Source organism: Tetrao urogallus, assembly GCF_951394365.1.
Source record: "Tetrao urogallus genome assembly, chromosome: 4".
Classification (NCBI taxonomy): domain Eukaryota; kingdom Metazoa; phylum Chordata; class Aves; order Galliformes; family Phasianidae; genus Tetrao; species Tetrao urogallus.
In genome coordinates, this window is record NC_136817.1 from 14,900,086 (window position 1) to 14,919,444 (window position 19,359).

Genomic DNA, 19,359 nt, shown 5'->3' on the forward strand with positions numbered 1-19,359 from the left:
CAGACTGAAGTAACAGAAAGAATCATAAAAGTTACTTATAAAGTTAATAAAATCACAATGAGGAAGTTATATGCTGCACTTTAGAAGTGGCAAAATCCAAATAACATCTGTAAGCTTGCTTCCTAATCTACAGTCAGAATATGTAAGTCTCTTCTGTAACCAGTGATTTGCTGTATGTACCCTGGAAAAGGTACAGACTGAGATTCATTCATATACTGACTACGTGGTTCAGAAAGAAGACTGCTTTTGTATTTCATTATCAGCTCTGTATTTTGAAAGTAATATACAGCTCTGTTTTTGACTGCGGAAGCATAAAGCAGGACACTGCTCAAATACAAAACAACAACACAGAAGCAATCATTTATTGATTTCCATGTTTTCAAAGTACAGATTAACTTCTGTACTCGCAGCATATATTTGAAAATATGGCAGCCAACTGCACCCAACAAGACCTTGTTATCTACATCTGAACCTACTGTGAGATCAAAATATGTTCTAACATTGCTCTCCATGGAAAACAACCCTTAGATAGTGATACTAAACCAAATTGTAGCAAATCGTAGCACAGAAACAGTTTAAAAAATTGCAAATTGCCCTTTGAGGGAGATACCAGAGTATTTCTAAACAAATACATGCACAGTTATGTTATTAAAGCATTAAGATCAGAATTAACAGAAAATATAAAGAAGACTGAGTTAAAGATGATCTGCATACATAACAGAGAAAAAAAAAAATCAGAAAAAATAAAAAAGAAAACATTTCAGAGTAACTTTCTGCACGTAAGCAGCAATTACCAGCATTTGTCCTAAATGTCATTTCTCACAAGTTTTCCCTTACATTCTTTGGTGATTGCATACTGCTCCCTTTGTGTAACTCAGTGCATTGATAGAAGATAATATAAGATTGCATCCTAAATCACAAGTTACGCATGAGCTTCTGGAGTATTATTTTATCTATAGTAGATATTTTAACTGCTGGTACTTTTTTAATGTATTTCTATAAGTACATAAATGATGAGAATCAAACATAAAGCTACATAGCATGACGTGCTTTCCCTGTGACATATCTACATTCAGATATCTATGTTTTTAAAGTAATCTTAATTGCTTTATCATCGTGCTCTCTTCCTCGGTAACTCTGAAGTCACTGAACTACATATGTAGTAGCATTCTGTTTCCAGTGTAAATGACTGCATAGCTTTAAACTTAAGAGAAGGGTCCTGTAGGCAAATGGGCAGCCCACATTTATATTACACAATGTCAGCAAAAGATATATGCAAGACCTGTGTTAGTTTTCTGGCTTGACTTAGACAAGTTCTGAAGAGATCTGAAAACAAGATCACCTTGATTTCCTGAGGCAAAGTCAACCAGCGCAAGCCTGGGAGACTGTCTAAGAATAATGCACTGCAGGTAGTGTAGTGTTGAACACTGGGGCTGGCATTTGAGTTAAGTCTTGCAGGCTGAAGTGCTCGTTGGAAGAACAGGTTGAAAAAATGATCCAGACGAGAAACATGTTCCACCTGGCAAAAAGCACTGAACAAACATGAACTGCAAGTTAAAATAGCATCAAAAAACTTGTAGCTTGTTTATATAACCCTCTGTGCTGTCGAAGCCTCTTTACAGCACGCTAACTACATTTGGATTTCTTAACATTCCTTTTAAGCAAATGCTATGCTAATACTCACACAGTACATACAAAGAAGAAACAGCCGTGCTGAAAGCAAAGTAAGATGAGGCAATGATCAGCTTTGGATAAAAAAAAAAAAAAAAAAAAAAAAAACAACCCAAAAAAAACAACAGATCATTCTTTTCCCTTATTTCAGTAATTTATTTAACTATTTTTAGGTGTTATAGATCTCTGTGCTGTATGACTATTTTCTTCAGAAGGTATAAAAAACTCCATTATTCCAAATGGCCTCCTATACTTATAGAAAAATCAAGTACTTTATCTTCCGTATTCAAAGCTTAAGTTTTTTCTAAGATGCATTTAAATAGCTTCAAGTATGACAAATTTAAGTTGCTCCTTGTTGTTAAAAATGCTATGAGAAAAAGCTACAACTTGACATTACATGAGCCTGTTCTGCCTAAAACATTTTTCTGTGCTGAACAGCACAAAAGTAATAGAAACACTAGGATTTTCTCCATGGCATACACACTTAAGTCCTGAAGTGAATGCAAGCATATGAATAGTCCACCTTGGCAATTTTATTTAGATTACAGTCAGACTGCATTTTTTCTGGGTAATTTCCAAATGTAGAGAAAGACATTTACTCTGCCAAATAAAGTTGAGAAGTCTAGAGTGTTTATTTTATTACAAATATAACACTATGATTCATATATACATTTTGCAGACAGTGGTTTAACAGACTTGCAGAGTGCTGTTGACATCCAGAGTGACTTTGGTTATGTGAATGATTTAACCTAATCAAGGACAACATTTTCTGAAATAACAAAGACTATTTCAAAAGAGTCTTACTGGTATTAAGAATGAAACAAAAAATAAGAAGAACAGAATCCTGGTTTTGCGCAAAGGTAAAAGAACAGGCAAAAAAAATCCATGTAAATATTAGAAATTAATGCTCTTTTTCCATAAACATCAATTGAAAGCTAGTGACTGAAAAGAAAATACTTCTGAAATAACTCACCTGTCTAAAGAGCTGTACATAAATTTTAAGGTCCTGACAACATCTTCAATCATATTCCTCAGCTGAGTAAGTGACACACTAAAAATAAATAACAATAAAACATTTGCTTATGTTTATAACGTCCTTAACTACTGTGAATGTACATAGGTATCTTCTCAAGAGTCTCCATAACCAGTGATATATTTGCAAACAGAAGTTATTTCATAGGACTGTATGAGAACATACTTGTGTTTCCTTTGAGTAACTTGCCCATGATCACACAGACATAGTAGTAAAGCTGGAAGAAAACATTCACAAGTTCTTGACTTCTAGAAAACTTATATATGTAATATTACTATTGCTACTCAGTGGTCTCTGAGCAAGGCATGACTTCACAAAACACTGAAAGTGGCTGTTACAGCTTATACGTGTTTCTAGAGATCTATTAAGAAGAAGAAATTGTAATGAGGGGTATTTAAAAGATGTGAGCAAAGTCAATCCAAACAGTGGGATCCCAGCTATAAAATCTAACTAAACTGAGAAGATAACATTGTAAGCCCTCCCTTCCTTGTTCTTTAATGGCAGAACAGTAATTGGAGGCTGGTATTTCAGAAAAACGTAAAACAAAGTTAGAAAGAAAATACTGTATTTGAAACTCACTTTTCTTCAGGAAGGCCAATCACAAGCAACTTGTCACATTCTTTCCAGTAAACAACTTGAACTAGTTTTTCACATACGAAAAGGGAGGAACTAGAAAAGCCAGAAGTACTTCTGTTAGCACTATGAAGTTGTAAAAATAAAATAAAATCATCTTCCAAGTTGGAACATATGTATTGTATATATAAAGTCTTATGCTTATATAAAATGACATGCATGCAATTGAAATACATAATTACCTTAATTATTAGAAAACTCAAAAGACCCTCTGACTTATAGTCCACTAAGAGGTCACATCAGTAGTAATAACATTTTCAAGGTACAAGCATGAAGGAGGAATAACCATTACTGAAGCAGCACACTTTTCCTCAGAGAATTGATTCAGATGCTTCCTTAAGGTCTTCCTACGATGCCCTTGCCTACCGTTTAATACAGTTCATTTAGAAAGTAAATGCCATTTCAGGTCACACCGAGATCCTAATGCTTACTCACAAAAGCATTTCAAGAAACCCACAAACAGGTTTTGATAGCAAGACCAAGAGCTATTTGGATCTATTATCTGAGTGACAAGTATGAACTCCCATGCTATCTCCTTATAAAGGAAATTACCCTACAAAGCTCATCAACCCCAGAAGGTTAGGTTCTAGTCAGCAATAAATAAAATATTATGCAGTAGATTATAAAATTTAATTTATTGGTTGCTGCTAAAAGTAAGGTCTGTAAACATCTCCAACGCTTAATTTATATCAGTTCTAAAACTCAGGAAAAAAGATTGTTTATGTACTCAGCTGTGACTACAGCTAGAATTCATTTTTTAGCCCTGCTACAGACGACTTGTGTGACTACAAACACAGATTCTATAACTGAGTTCCTCATTTATAAATTAAGTTATAATAATTTCTCTCTGACACCTACGATGCCGGTGAGTGAACAGGCAGTGAATTGGTACTAGTTAGTAGCTGTTATGATGGCATTTGAAACAACAGACTTACTGCATACAACATCTTAGAGCTAACTGTTTTACAGGCCATCTAGAAAAGTTATTAAAAAGCACTGATTTCGTCTCCTGACTTTTCATAGTGTGATCTAACAAGTTCTAAATAACATAACACTAATGCAAAGCAGAGGATACGTAACTTTAATTTCAGCTTTAAAAAATGACTCCATGATTAAGTTGTTCCACTGATTCAGTCATACTGCAGAAGTTGATGGAACTGAATAAACCATAGCACTGTCATTTCATTAGTTATGAAATTCCTAACTATTTCCATAGGTCTTCAGAAAATTTTTATCCTTCAAGCCACTTTTACAAGCAAAACAAGTAATATAATTGATAATGCAATTAACAATAAACATACGCATCTCAAATGATGCATAAAACTTGAGCAGTTATCATAACTTTCTCTTCTGACAGAGCTTCATAGGAGAGCTGTTATATTTTTTGAAAATATGAAACAGTCTTCAGAGACTAGCAGAAGTCCTTTTATATTTTTAGAACTCATCTACAAGTGGCGAATTGAAAACCTTAACAGGAAAGGTGATTTTAACATGCATTTCTGTATTGTCTTACTGATGATAACATGCATATAGATCATCAACACATAGATTGATTTCAGACACATCTAAAAAACAAAATCTGGACACGTAAAAATTGCCTCTATTGGAGAGAATTTCCATAATAACACACAAGTATTGAAAAGTGGTAAATGCGTCCTGTGCTAATTAATGCAGCATTACTTCGGAATATTAGCATACTCAAAAGATCTAAAGCCTGTGTTCGGTAGCTGCTGCTAAAAGAGTCATTCTCCAGTTGCAGTGGTCACTAAATCAGTAACACACTTATGAGCTTTCACTTACTACAAGTTTGTAAGCACAGCAGAAACACATTGCTAAAGCTTCTTAGTCAAAATAGCAAGACACTTGCAAGTCTAAGAACAAATGAAAATAACCAAATGTAAATAATATTAAATTAGCAAGTATTCATTTTCTGGTAAACAAAAGCATTTAAAAACAATTAAAAAATTCCTTTTCAGGAGAAAAATGTAAGTAGAAAACTCAACCTAAACATGTGAAAGAGGCTTTCTGCCTTTCAAGAAATTCTCTATTCTTGGCAATATTTTCCACTATTTGTACAGCATGTCTGCCTTCATCCTTCTTGAAACTAAATTCTTGGGCTTGAAATCCCACTAACAGTTGTCTCTTTAAATACAACAAAACAAAACAAAGAAACCACCAAAACTATTCACACCTTATGTGTGATGTGGAAGGCAGTGTTGTGCAGAAGAGAACTGTGACCAGGCACCCAGGAGATGTGAGCTGACATACAAACTCTCAGTGAATGAAATGTGAAACCAAAAGATAACTGCTACCGCACTCCTAATTATTCCATCATAAAATTGTCTGCCTTCAAATATATAATCATCTCTTGACCTATCTCCACCACCCCTACCCACCTCCACAAAGCTCAAAACCATCTATATCAGTCTTCTAACCAGAGTTCTTTTGTATCCAGTGTCTGTGGATACAAAAATATTTATAGTATTGCAAATTAAATGTGTACTGAAGTGAATTCTAAAAGTGCAGACGCTCATGAATTTAATGGAATTAGATATTGATGTGTTGGTTTATTAATCTGATTGAAGCTGTTGTTGAATTTCCAGTGTGCCAATGTACAGTGCCAAACAACTGAAGTTTATCTAAGGATGTTTTAGGAGCTCTAAGAAGGGATCTGATAAAATAAAATAAAATAAAATCAGTTACACTGAACTAAAAATCCTAATCACTGATACCTGTGACAAAAACATTACCCCAAATCAATGTACGTTGAAACTGAGCAGCGCAACTTGAGACATATTCTTGTTTCGTCTAAACTGGAACGCGTCACCCACGGGCATTTTTCTGTACACATACATATAGAATAATAAAACAAATAACACATAAAATTGCAACTATTTTTACCTGAGAATCTGGGCACCAGTAACACTTTCCATTATATCACACAGGGTGAGAAATATTCCCCTCACATTTTTGAGTTTTTGGGATGCTTCTGATATGGGGTACTGATAAAGAATTTCTTGCTGTGAACAAAGTTAACTGTTAGATAAGGGAAGTAAAAACAAAGAAACAAAAAGAAAACCAGAAAACAAGCTGGCATATTTTTAATGGCATCAATTTTTATTTTTAAACATGAAAGCTTTTATCATATACTTTTGCACAGTATCAAAACAAGTAGTGATCTGCACAGACACGCTGGAAAGTTCTAAAACACAAGTGAATGTTTTTGACAATTTAACTTCTGTTTTATGGATAAGTAAATCAGTATCATATGGAGAAACAAGAAACGACTAGCAATTTGTCCACTGCATTTTACAGCATTATGTACGCTGTTAACAAATCTGATTCCAAAAGACTGCTAACATTTGTTTGTTTCTTTCAGTATTTAAGCTGTGAATTAAGAGCCGTACTGCCCATCAAACAGACAGCTCTCTAAAACCAACAAGAACATGATGACTCAAATCTCTCCCTGTATCCCTAACTATTCACTCTACATGTGCAAAACATAAAACTGAGGTATATATTCAAATCACGTACACACCATTAACGATTTAATCGCCAAAGCTCTGGCTGTATTTATTGGCACTCTCTTAGAAAGGTCAGGTTGAAACTGATGATCAGTGAGGATGAATGTTCATGTCAGTTAATGTTATTTTTCTTACTGGTTCTTAAAAATATATGTATTACGTAAGCATGTTCCAAAGTTGTGTATTAATTACTTCAGGCACCATAACAATAGAACATTAATAAGCAAACGTGTGATTCTCCACAGCTTTGCTTTCTGGCAAATAACGATGCGTAACGTTCAGCCCATTCAACACAATGAGAACACTAAATTATTTTTCTACACAAACAAAAGAAACCCTGATGTGATTAACTTTGTTATTTTATTGTTTGGTGCCAATACCCGTTAAAAATTTTCCTTCGTCACGGTTAGATTAATGCTTCGTTGTAGACAGTCCTGGCAAACTCTTCATTCTTAACCAATTTAATTAGCTTTACTTTCAAACAGTCATTAGTAACATGGATTTTTTTCTTAAATCAATCCCTCAGCAGGAAAAAAAAACAACAAACCACCACTTTCTAATTGCAGCACTACAAAGGGGCTAAAAAGAAAACATTCTCTTTTTCTCTCCTCACTATGAATGGGGTCTTTTACGCAAAATTCATTTGAGAATTGTCTGAACACTTTCCCAGGAAAAGAAAAGACAACTGTAACAAAAGGTCGTAGCTGAATCATATATATATTAATGAAGCAGCAAGGTTCAGCGCATATCACCATACAGGATCAGCTGTTCTCAGAGCAAAATGAAAAGTACCATTTTATCCCAAAGTTCATAGGGCAAAGACAATGGAATTACTAAATTAGAAGCAGCTCATTTAAAAGAAAACTGTAAACCCTACACCAAACTGAACACCCAAAACAGGCAGAGCATCTAAACTAAAGTTTAGCCTTTAACTTAACAGTTTCTCCTTTTAAAACTACTATTTTATTTATGTCTCAAACCAAATCTTAATAGGCTTTTTTTCCTCTCCATTCAGTGCAAGCTCGACAACAAATGAAATGGGATTCAGAACAATGCAAGAAATGTACAGCCTTCACAGTGCACTGACAATAGATGCTTTAAGTTACTCTTTATATATAAAAAAAAAAAAAAAAAAAAAAAAAGAAACAGTAGATGAAAGGAACACTGTGCGCTCCTTAAGATTAATTTAGAACTTATAAACACTGAGTGAAATGCCCCAGGAAACACAAGCGTCTGTGTGAACTAAGATACCTTAACATCTTCCCTTAATACCTACTTTTCATGTTTATATAACAGTTTATAACAGTAAAACTATCGTGATGAAGGAATACGAACTTCATTTTAAAATACGGTATCATAAAAAAAAAAAATCATTCAAATGCATAAAGATAATATAATGTTTGGTGATGCAAATAACATGTGTTAGTATAAATACTGTATGCTATAATCAGAATACTTTGAGTTAAAACCGTAAAAGGCAAGATCAGACCATCATCATCTGGGACTCACAACACACACACACTCACAAATACTGTCTAAGGCTGCTTTCCTGTAGGACTGTTAGATAAAGCTTTCAAGTCTTAGAGATCATTAAATCTATTTTTGGGTGCCAAAGGCTCACAAGTGGAAGAATTAGTAACTAGCCCAAGTTTCCATTGTTTATAAGGATGTGATCTGCATACCATACTCATTTAAGATAAGGGTAGAGAAGCTTAGTGAAGGGTCATTATATTTTTCCGTTGTGTAAGATGGCATGAGCGTATAATAATTCAGTGCTAATTTGAACCAATGTAAACTAAATTTGGAATAGTACCTCCACATCACTAATGTCACTTACTGTTTACCAAATGAAAATGAAAGAAATTCCATGAAAAAGTTAGCATTCTTTTTTCAGTGTGTTACAAAAAGGACTTGGTTATACCAGCAAAGCATATTTCAACATCAGAGACTATTTAGGGCTGCATAACTGCCAAGGCTTACCAGGAAACAATTCTTCCATGGTGTGAAAGGAGGACAAGTGCATTACAATCCTTCTTTTACCTCCACTCAACATTCAGGCTTAATCCCATTTCTTGGGGGAAAGTAGAGAAATAATGGGGAAAAAACACTGTTCATTTACTCTGAAGTGCAGGAACTGCCGTTAGGCATTTGCATACCTATTTACCCACCAGAGTCAGAGACCTTGAATTACTTTGCTTCTTCTTTTAACATTTCATAGAATTTATGTAAGTAACCAAGAAAACACTGGTCTAAGTCTGTAGCAATTGCCCCATGAATGTCCTGTACATGTAACACAGGACAAACTAAGAGCTTAAGATAGAAGAGGTATTTATAACATCTAAGTCAATTTTTATAAAGCATCTTAAACTTAATTAATTGTTAAATTAGTTTTTTCCATTTTTATTATAGGTAAATAACAGAGAATATAAATCCTATGGTACTGCACGTTTTAATGGAAGCAGTCTCATGGTGGAGATAAGAAGATGGAAGGTTACTGAAAATTTGTAAGTGAAATTGACATAAACTAATATCCAGTGAAAGTACCTACTATGAAAACTTGTAGTCTGTTAAATGAGATCAGAAAGAACTGCAAACCAAAGCTTACAGTGCTAGCATGTAGTTGCCACACATAATGAAGCATGTGGTACCTTAAAAGTATTAAAGTGAAAAAAAAGTGATTTATATTGCAAAGCCAAGTTCTGTAGATTTACAAAGTACTGAATTTACGGTTGCCTCGTAAGTCTTAATTTTACACACTCACCTGCCCATCTTGGGCTTTATGCAAGCCTAGCATCTTTCAAAAGAAAGGACAATGTCATGCTGCATACGTAATAAATGGCTCAATTAAAGTTGCACAAGTAGCCACAAATCTGTCATTGTCTAGCTTTCACGCATTTCACTCTGCATACTGTATTTTTAATGGTATCATGATATGCAGTTTTCTATGGTTCTCCTCCCTAGTCATGTCTCTAGAAAACAAAATTCCATTAGGTATAATTGCAGCACTTTTTTCTCTGTTGTAGATTATCAGAGTAATACAGACTCATATTAATTGAAAAAGTATTAAAAAGATAAAGACATTCCAGAAAGGGATGCAGCACTGCCTGGATCTTAGCATTCATCCCAGGAGGGAAACAAAACTGTCTTATTTTCTGTTCCACACACTGTCACTGTCCTGCTATATGAGACCTTGGAGACTACAAAAAACTGTGCTTCATCCATAGAACAGATAATAAAGGTCACAGGGCCCTGTGCTAAATGTGAGGAGAATTACATAAGGGACAAGGGTCCTTTTCCAAATGACTGGTGCCCCAAGTGCCCTCTTCAGGAGCAGACATTTTCTGATCAGGCAAGGGGCCAAGCTCAGCCCTCCACTCTGTTCTGTATCTGCTGAGCATGTGGAGCAGAACATTTGTAGCTATGGCTACATCAGGAACATCTACACAAACTTACAAAAGGTTATACATAGACAGGCAAAATTTTTCTGAGGAACACAAAAGGAAAGAGATGTGAAATTTTATGGGACAAAGAAAGAGTACTTTGGTAGCTGAAAAAACATTGCCCAAGCAAGAATCAACAGTCAGCAGACATGCAAGACTCTTCCGAGGGAAGGCATATTAGCATTTTTAAACAGGAGGGGACTGTTTAGAAAGATTATGTATGGGGACTGCCAATAGCTCCTGCTGAGGAAAAGGCTTTTTTGATTAGGCAGATTTCATACATCCAGTTTGAGCTGTGTATTGAAAATGTCACAGTGAGCATTTGAGAAAATAATGTAATTCTGAATTTGCCTCTGCTTTCTCTGTTAACACCTGGACTGTTCTCTCTCTCAAGACAATCAGTGGTGTTGAAGTAATTTTAAGCCCAATTAGAGTTTGTCTGCAGTGATGCTGGCATTTCCCCCCCCCCCCCGAAATTTCAGGCTTTATTTCTGTCAAAACAGACATTTGGCAGACTCCTCATTACTGAAATTAACCAGCAAGATTTTATTTCTTTCAGTATCAAAAGGCATAGCATGCGTTGCCGTCAGTTTTTACCCTTCCTCTTCACTTTTCTTAGTTAGCCACATACCTCATCCGTAGATGTTTCAGAGTCCAGTTTCAGTGAGAGGAACATAACAATATGAGGAACGCTCTGTACAGCCTGCTGAAGGTCCATGCTGTCTCCCCCCCACAAAAGCCGGAGCAGGTTGTTCATACTTGACTGTTCCTGCTTATACCTTTGCTGAGAGGCTCCTTCAGGTTCAAATGCCGATGTCTCAAATGTGAGTTTTACCTATTAAAACAATTAATTATTGTGAAAATGATGATGCATTTACAATTACATTCTAACGTCAGGTAAGAGGGATGTAGTTTGAGACATTTAAGAGACGTTTTCATAGCTTATGAAAGGGCAAACTTTCACGTGGCACAATGCTAAATTTTTGTAAGCATCTGTAGAAGATGAAAGCATTCAAGAACTGCTGCTGTTTAAGGAAAAACAGTTATATGCTCAGTGTTCTGTAACCATTTATTATTAACAACAAAGCCAGCTATTATATGCTCTGTGAGCCATGTAAGTAAGCATGTGGTTTGGTGTGTTTTCATTCTCAATTTTTATGGTTTTGAGAATGGAAAGAACGTACTTACTGTTCTGAGTTTGTTTGAACACAAAACGTATTACCACCATTTTTAAACATACACTACATTTGAGTCTAAATATTAGCACTTCCATACGTATGTATCCTCAAGGCTCCTTCATGGATGTTTCATTGCTGTTTTGAGCACGCTGGCAGGTACAATTGAACAGGAAAATAAATTTTTGCTGGACAGCAAAGCTAAGTAGGCACAGTCTCAGTTCCTCATTTCATATGAGATTGTTTGTCTGCATTAAAATAACCTTAAAATGTTTGTTGACTTGGCAGATCTGAAACACAGTGTAGCACAGCAAATCCCACTTCTATTAGTGACGACTTAGTGCAACGATTAGTGCAAATTAAAGTTTTTGGTTTTTTTTTTTTTTCCAGTTGCAATACATCCAAAAAGCCTCAGTAGAGGCAGCTTATACATTTAAATATAGATACTTTTTATTTTCATAATTGTCTGTATGTGCATGCATAAGCCTTGAGAGGAGTGCCAGCAAGAAATTGCGATGCTTTAAAATACTCACTGCCTGTCCAACTAGATCCAAGAGACATGCCATCATCATCTCTTCTAGCTACACCACTTGTGTCACATGCTGCCTTCTCCCCATCCCACTCTATTCCCTCCCAACACTACTCATTAATCTTTTCCTCGCCTATTTTGGCTGCTGTCAGCTCTTTATTCCCCTCCTTTCTCTTCCCATTCTTTGGAATGGCACTGCACTCCATCATGCTCTCCTGTCATTTGCCACCCCTTTTTTTTTTTTTTCCTGATGACAACTCATCCCGCGCTCTTTCCTCATCATTTCAGTTTCAATTCAATGCACTATGTATTAAAAGGACTCAAGGAGTACTGGCATCCAGCTAAGCAGCAGCAGCATTTTATGATCTAGTAACTCAATCGTTCACAGTTGTAGTGTTTCCTTCTGCAGCATTCTGTGACTCAGTTCTCTTTCTACGTCAATCCATCTGCATGTATTTCAGAGGATTTTCTTCATACCCTGCTTAACTTCTTGCAGATTTCCTCAAGACTCAAGAGTTCTTTCTCTTAACTTCTACTACATCTTGTCTGTGGAAACTTACTCACAACACTTAGGCTACAGTTCCTACACTAATGATGCACAGATGTAATTCTTGCTGCAGTCTATCTTTTAGCCTCTCAAACTAAAAAAAATCTCTGTCTGTCTTGTCTTAGAGACATAACCATCTGGCTCTTCAAGCAAGAGCTCAAATGAATTGGGCCAAACAAAACTGTAACTCTCCTTCCTCCTGCAGCCTCCATGCTGGCTCCCACATGGCTGCACGCAATGCCACGGCAGTCAGACGAGCAGTCACTACATTATGAGAAAGGTCTCTCACCATAATTTGGCTTCCTGTTCCCTTCCAAGTTTACTAGATTCTATACAGCAACTCTCACCCAAGTTCTACTATACAATTAGCCTTTTAAAAATTGCTGTGAAAAAGATCATGTAGGCTGGAAAATGCTGTAACAGAATGTGACCAAGAGACTACATTTCTACAAGAAAGCTCTGTCCTGAACAGTGCACCAAGATCTGATTAAATAGGTGACAAATGAAGAACTCTCCCGTGAATACTGAGTATAAAATCTTTCACTGTCTGACTCCAGTTCTCTTAAGAAAATCTAGTCAATATACAGCAGAAAACGGGAAAAAAAAAAAATGCTATTTCAAACTGGAGAATTGGAAAAAGCACAGAAAATATTGATACTCTACTCCATAAATATACAACATGTATATATTCTCAATACTTACAAGAGTTCTCAAAAAAAAATTGTCTAACTGCAAGAAGATGCTGGTGAAGATGACAATAATGAGGTACATAGATAAGGATTTTTCAGCTTAGGAAAAAAGAGACAGAAGTTAAACATGACAGAGCTCTCCAAAAATCACAGAATGATAAGAAGAATAAGAAGATACAGACAGCTGTTATTCCTGACACCGGAACCTGTAGGCATTAAAAGCACTTACTAGGAAGCAGCTTGAAAGCCAGCAGAAAGGAACAGAATATAAAAATCAGTTAAGTAAAATCACTGCTATAGGATGCTGTGGAAGTCAAAGGAATTTTAAGAAGTAGATTAAAATAAGCTAGAAACTAGTATGTGATCCAGCAAGTCCCTAAGCTGTTACTAGGACTGTGGGAACCCAGAAAAATATCATGCCAGAATCCTTCTATACTTGACTTTTTTGTTAATATTTTTTATCTAAACATTTTTCAGTGTCAATACATTGAAAAATATTCCTGTTACACTTATGGTCTATCCCAGAAAGGCATGCTCTATGTTCATCTGCACGAAAGCCATACACTCAAGAATATGGATTTTATTACAGGCAGAACTGGTAGCATTGCCTGCCTTTCAAGATCGCCTGCCATTTCCTGTTTAAGACTGTGTTTTCCATGTGCTTATGATTTGCCAAACCATAATTTAAAAATTCAGGCTGAGATTTTTGATTCTGACTATCTGCCTCAGGCTGAATATTTTTGGAAAGTTTAGAAAGTACTGCAACTTCTAAGATATGGTTAAAGAAAAGTATATTCTTCTATGCTTATCTCCTTCCTATTCAGTCTCTCCTCAGTCTTGTGCTGCTAAACATCTCAGAGGATCTGCTGCTTCCAAGCTTATCCTCGAAGAATAAGTGGCTCCAGAGACAAGCATCTCAAGCATCACTGCTACCTGTCACAAACAGCACACAATATGATTTTAATTCTTGCATACTGAAGAGCAATAATAGCGAAGTTAAAGAATTGCCTTTTTGGATCTTTAAATCACAAGAATAACCACATTATTGTGAGCAGTATTTAGCTTCTCTGAAGTTTACCAGCTTCTGTAGGACGTTTGTCTCTAAAGCTCACCAAAAATGAAGGTACATTACCTTTTGGATATTTACAAATTACCTGCTTAGAAGAGATCACAGACTGATCCAAAGGGGGGGTTGTTTTGTTTTGTTGTTGTGCTATCTCAGTGACTCAGGTAAACTGTCACTTATGTGTATTTAGTCATTTCATCGGATGCACAGAAGTACCATGAACTGAGCTATATTAAAACAAATCACTGAGCTTATTCAAGTCTGCCTCAAAACAGATTCCAATTTTCTTTTTTGAATACATTTAAAAAATGAGAAGTAATATCAAGTTCTGTGAATGTTCATGAATAAAGCTATAGAAGAAAGAGAACACATAAGCAGTGATCAACATCAAATTAAGTAGCAGCTATTTTGATTTCAGAAATGTAAAATTGTACAGATCACAGAACATAGCTCTATTATCTTGTCTCAATCATTGATGGAGGGGCACGCTTTGGCCAGTCACATTCAATGAGTGCTGAAGAATCTTGAAATGAGTTAACTGGAACTGAGACTTTATCTGACTAAGAGACACACAAGAACCCAAACAGAAACAGCTCTGATGTGGGAGCACGGGAAATAGGAAACAGCAATCTGCTCTTACAGATTGCTCTTGCTTTGTAAGTGCCTTGTTCTTGCCTCTACATGCCCAAAAGCGAGTTTGACAAATCTCAGATAATACAAACAAAATTTGGGAAAGGTAACACAATAATGAGAGATGTTAAGCCAACTGTTGCATCTGAAAGCAGTTAGGTAAGTCATTTTTTATATTACTTGCAGTAATTTTTACAGTGAACCCAGAAGAGCAGTGACTCAGCTTTTTATTTAATTAATTCATAATGATGTTAACATCTTTTGACTGCTTTAAATTGCATCTTTTTAAAATGTACGCAATGTCCAATGAATGAGAAATCATTTTGTGCAATGTGTGATGAATGAGAAGTTATTAACAGTTTTGCTTGTGTAACAGCTATCTTTATACACTACATCCTAGATACAACAACTCTCTGCTTCTTCAGCAGCATGAACACAGAGTTCTACACTGCAAAAAAAAAATAGAACTACGTATTTAAGTTCTCCGCTTGTCTATTTCAGCAATCACTCTTTTGGCTTGACTAAAATTACACAGTAAAAAAGGAATAATTGCACTTTAATAGAAGGTTTTGGAAAGCCAACATGACAAATACTTCTATGGTTGAAGTAATCACTGTCTACTGGACAAATTTACTGACAACATAAATGTTAACATTGCATTAAAAATCACTACTATGCAAAGGGTTGCACTGCATTTAAGCAACAAATGTATAAGTACACTCTAATCTAGCAAAGATACAATTAAGGAAAGGATATCATCTCTGCTTTTCTAATCATTCTATATTTAATAATAGCTACATCAACTCCTTATTTGGTCTAAGACAGGCAAGACAAGGTTTTTCTGCAATGGAACTCTGCCAATACCTGACCACAACTCTGGTAGCTTAGGCAAGCTTTATACTGTTGAGTATCTTGGAAAGCTTCCTAAACTGACACTGCAGTACTCAGTCTTACTGCAAGTGCAGATGCAGTTCTACAGGCACTTGCACCAAGTTGTGAACAGAAGCATGTTTGACAAAAACAAAACTTCTACTTTTTTTTTTTTTTTAAATCTCTGGACAGTAAAACATTTTTATTTTCACCTCTCATATTCGACCTGGAATAAAACTACCACGGACTACAGGCATAGATAACATAAGATACATGATCGTTTTAACCTCCCCTGTCCTGTACCAAGTTACAACTTTTACCTTGTCTTCTTGTCCACCAGGATGTGGAAAACACTTAATTTTATGGTACTGACATTGTAGGTAATTTGCACTCACTGTTGTAATTCTTTATTATTTAATTCCTTATTATAGTTCCAAAATTATTGCTCAATTAGAAGACAACTGAAGTTGCATTCTGTAAGAAAATGCATTATTTATCCATTTTATTTGTTTAATATCCATTTTAATCACTATTCAGTATTGAAAGATCTTAAAAACATTTAAGGTAAAGGCTTTTAAACACTATTTTTCTATTTAAATGCAAAAACTATCAATATCTCCATTTAAATCCTCTTAAGTATCTTTAATAGCATTACATGTTAAATCAGGATTTGTGATCCTTTTATACTGATGAATTATTTCATCTCAGTATTTATACAGCAATTATTATTTTAAGAACAACGTAATCAAATTTAAAATGCCAAGCATACGTTCTTTTATACTTCATTCTTTGGCTCTACCATACTTATTTCCAAGGGAGAACAAAATAGCACTGTATCCATTCACTGCCACTCCAGATGACAGTTATTTGCAAGCTATTCATCAGTAGCTTGCTTCATACATTCTACTGTCAGACTGCACATCTCACTGAATTAAGTAAAAAACTAGAACTTCCTCATATGAGAGAAAGATCACCTAGATTACTTTTCTGAAGGAAAAAAAAGACTATACATTGTATTTGTTTGGTTTTTTGTCTTGTTTTGTTTTTGTTTGTTGGTTTTTTTTACAAAGAACATTAGGAATAAATGTTCAACTGTACCTGCATAGGACCTGGAATGCAAGACAAAACTCTTTCTATGTTTTCAGAATTCACATCAACATCATTTACAGCAACTAGAGCATCTCCTGGAGATAAAAGAGATAAAAGCATAAATTAGAGGCTATTACAGCACAGTACAAAGCCAAACAATGTTGTTTTAAAACTGAATATGGCATCCAATTATAAATGACTTTACTGCATTTAAGTAGATGACATCTACTTGCAGCATTTATTACACTTAGAAACAGCAGGCTGTTACTTGAATGCTCTCAAGTCCTTACTGCCATGCTTGTGCTGCTTTACAAAAATAACCAGCAAAGCCTTTTCCCTCCATCCAGGTTTCAGTCCATCCTATTGATACATTCCTCCTATATGCACTTGACAAGTTCCATGCCATTATTTACAGACGAGGTTTCAAGCATCAGCTGAAGGAAAACCTCACCATCCCTTCCCCTTTTCTCTTTTTAGTAGTGCTGGCATTTCCCATGAACTTCAATAACTCAGCTTAGTTCAGTAAACAGGCAGAAAATCATCCATTCCCCACGTAGATAATTTTTGAATCCTAGACGCTCTAAATGAGTTCTCGAGTTAGCATAAAGGAAAAAAAGGACTGCATAGACAGTATGCGATACTTCAGCCACTGTCACATCGCAGTGGTGAGCAGTTAGTTTGGCTGATCATCTTGTGAAATGTCATTGATCTTCTTCAGAATCAGAGCTCCTTCATTTCATACCTACACCTCCTTGGTCTCCTAAGGCACACCACAATTTAGTGCTCTCCCTTCTTTCCCACACCTTGCCCCATTCTGAAGCTTCTTAGCCTTCTCCATATTAGCCTTCTCCATATTTTTATCTACCAGTTCTTCCTGCCTAATGACACTTTGCATTTCACAGAATCACAGAATTGTAGGGGTTGGAAGGGACCTCCAGAGATCATCGAGTCCAACCCCCCTGCCAAAGCAGGTTCCCTACACCAGGTCACACAGGTAGGCATCCAGGCAGGTCTTGAATTTACTAAAATTTTACTAAAATCAAGCTCTTTTTCCATTACTAAAAATAGAGTTGCAAAACAGGATCCCACAGAAAGTCTTGAACTGCAGATGGAAAGGGATTGAAAAATTAAAGGCACAGATGAAAAGCAAATAGAACTGAATTAAAGCTTACAAACTTAAAATCCATGTTCAACTGTAAGGTACAAAAATCAAAGTAGAATTTCTACTTACAGCAAGGGAAAATATTTTAGAGGTATTAACAATTTATAACAACTTCTGCCTTATCCCCCTCAAACAGATAGAAGGTTTAACAATGGAGAGTGCAAGAAAGACAAGAGAAATCGGTAAAAAAAAAATCGTTACTGCTCCTTTGGAGGACTTCTTTTCTGATGTATGAGCAGCTCTCTCCCTAATCTCTGCAATTTTAGATGCACGGCACAGTAAAGTTTTGATCTAGTGAATCGTCAGCACAACAACTCAAAGATAGTTGAAAGTTGCAGCAGCATTTAAAAGCAAGTAGAGGAGCCCGAGCCAGAGTCCTAGGACTTCACAACGAGCAACCAAGAATGGAGCATTCAGGCAGCACTAATACAATAAATAATTATCATCAGAACTACTAGCTTCTCTGTTGAAAAACACTGTAGTACCATGTATTTAAGATCATCACTCACAAATACAAGAGAAAACCTAAGTTGCTCCTGTACTAATCTGAAGCACTGTTTAAACAAAAAATTGTTTGTATTCTTTTTGTTCTGTTAGGGAAATTATGATAGGGAAATTCTACAGTAAAGACAAACTGTGGGCATCTGATCTTCTGCTCCACGATGGCATTCAAACCAACTGCATATGCTTACTGAAGATATACACACCTTAGCACTTAAAAGGAATGTTTTTGGACCACATCTGGTGGGGTGGAATACACAAATCCTCTTTGAAAGAAAATCCATCAGTATTTACACGCTTTATACTTCAAGTGTTCCATTTATTTGACATCTAATGTATGTCTGTAAAACTTTCATTGGAGAGATAAATATTTATTCCATTCAATTTGTAAAAATGTAATCACGTACCATAAATGGAACAGCTTTCCAGAAGACACTGCCAAAGCAGTCCCATAAGGCTACCTTCATTTTGCCAGAAAATGCAGTATCACTATGGAAGAACTGCAAATTGACATTGACTAAGAAAAACTCCACCCATCAGTACCGACTTTTCAGAGCAGAGATGGTGGGGCTCTTGGCCTTTTCACCAAGCAGAACAGAATTCAATGAACAGAGACTATTAAGTAACAGTGAAAGGCACTACTAGCACAATAGCAAGTATGTAAAACTATGAACATGGAGCACATTAAAGCAGAACACAGCCACAAGATCTACTCAGGGTGGTAATTAATGACAGTAGAAGTTTATATCTGCAAGTATTCCTTTGTTAATACTGCTTCCAACATTTTCTTTAAGAAACGT

General features: G+C 35.7%; 1 protein-coding gene across 1 annotated transcript in view; it reads right to left on the minus strand.

Moving 5' to 3' along the window:
* INTU (inturned planar cell polarity protein) overlaps window positions 1–19,359 on the minus strand; it is a gene marked incomplete at both ends in the record, with an annotated part of 39,106 nt that overhangs the window by 11,059 nt on the left and 8,688 nt on the right. The window contains 6 exons of the mRNA XM_079534290.1: window positions 1,343–1,532; window positions 2,645–2,722; window positions 3,284–3,373; window positions 6,239–6,357; window positions 10,933–11,136; window positions 16,906–16,991. Coding sequence (XP_079390416.1) covers window positions 1,343–1,532; window positions 2,645–2,722; window positions 3,284–3,373; window positions 6,239–6,357; window positions 10,933–11,136; window positions 16,906–16,991 — 767 coding nt within the window. The remainder of the gene's footprint in view (window positions 1–1,342; window positions 1,533–2,644; window positions 2,723–3,283; window positions 3,374–6,238; window positions 6,358–10,932; window positions 11,137–16,905; window positions 16,992–19,359) is intronic.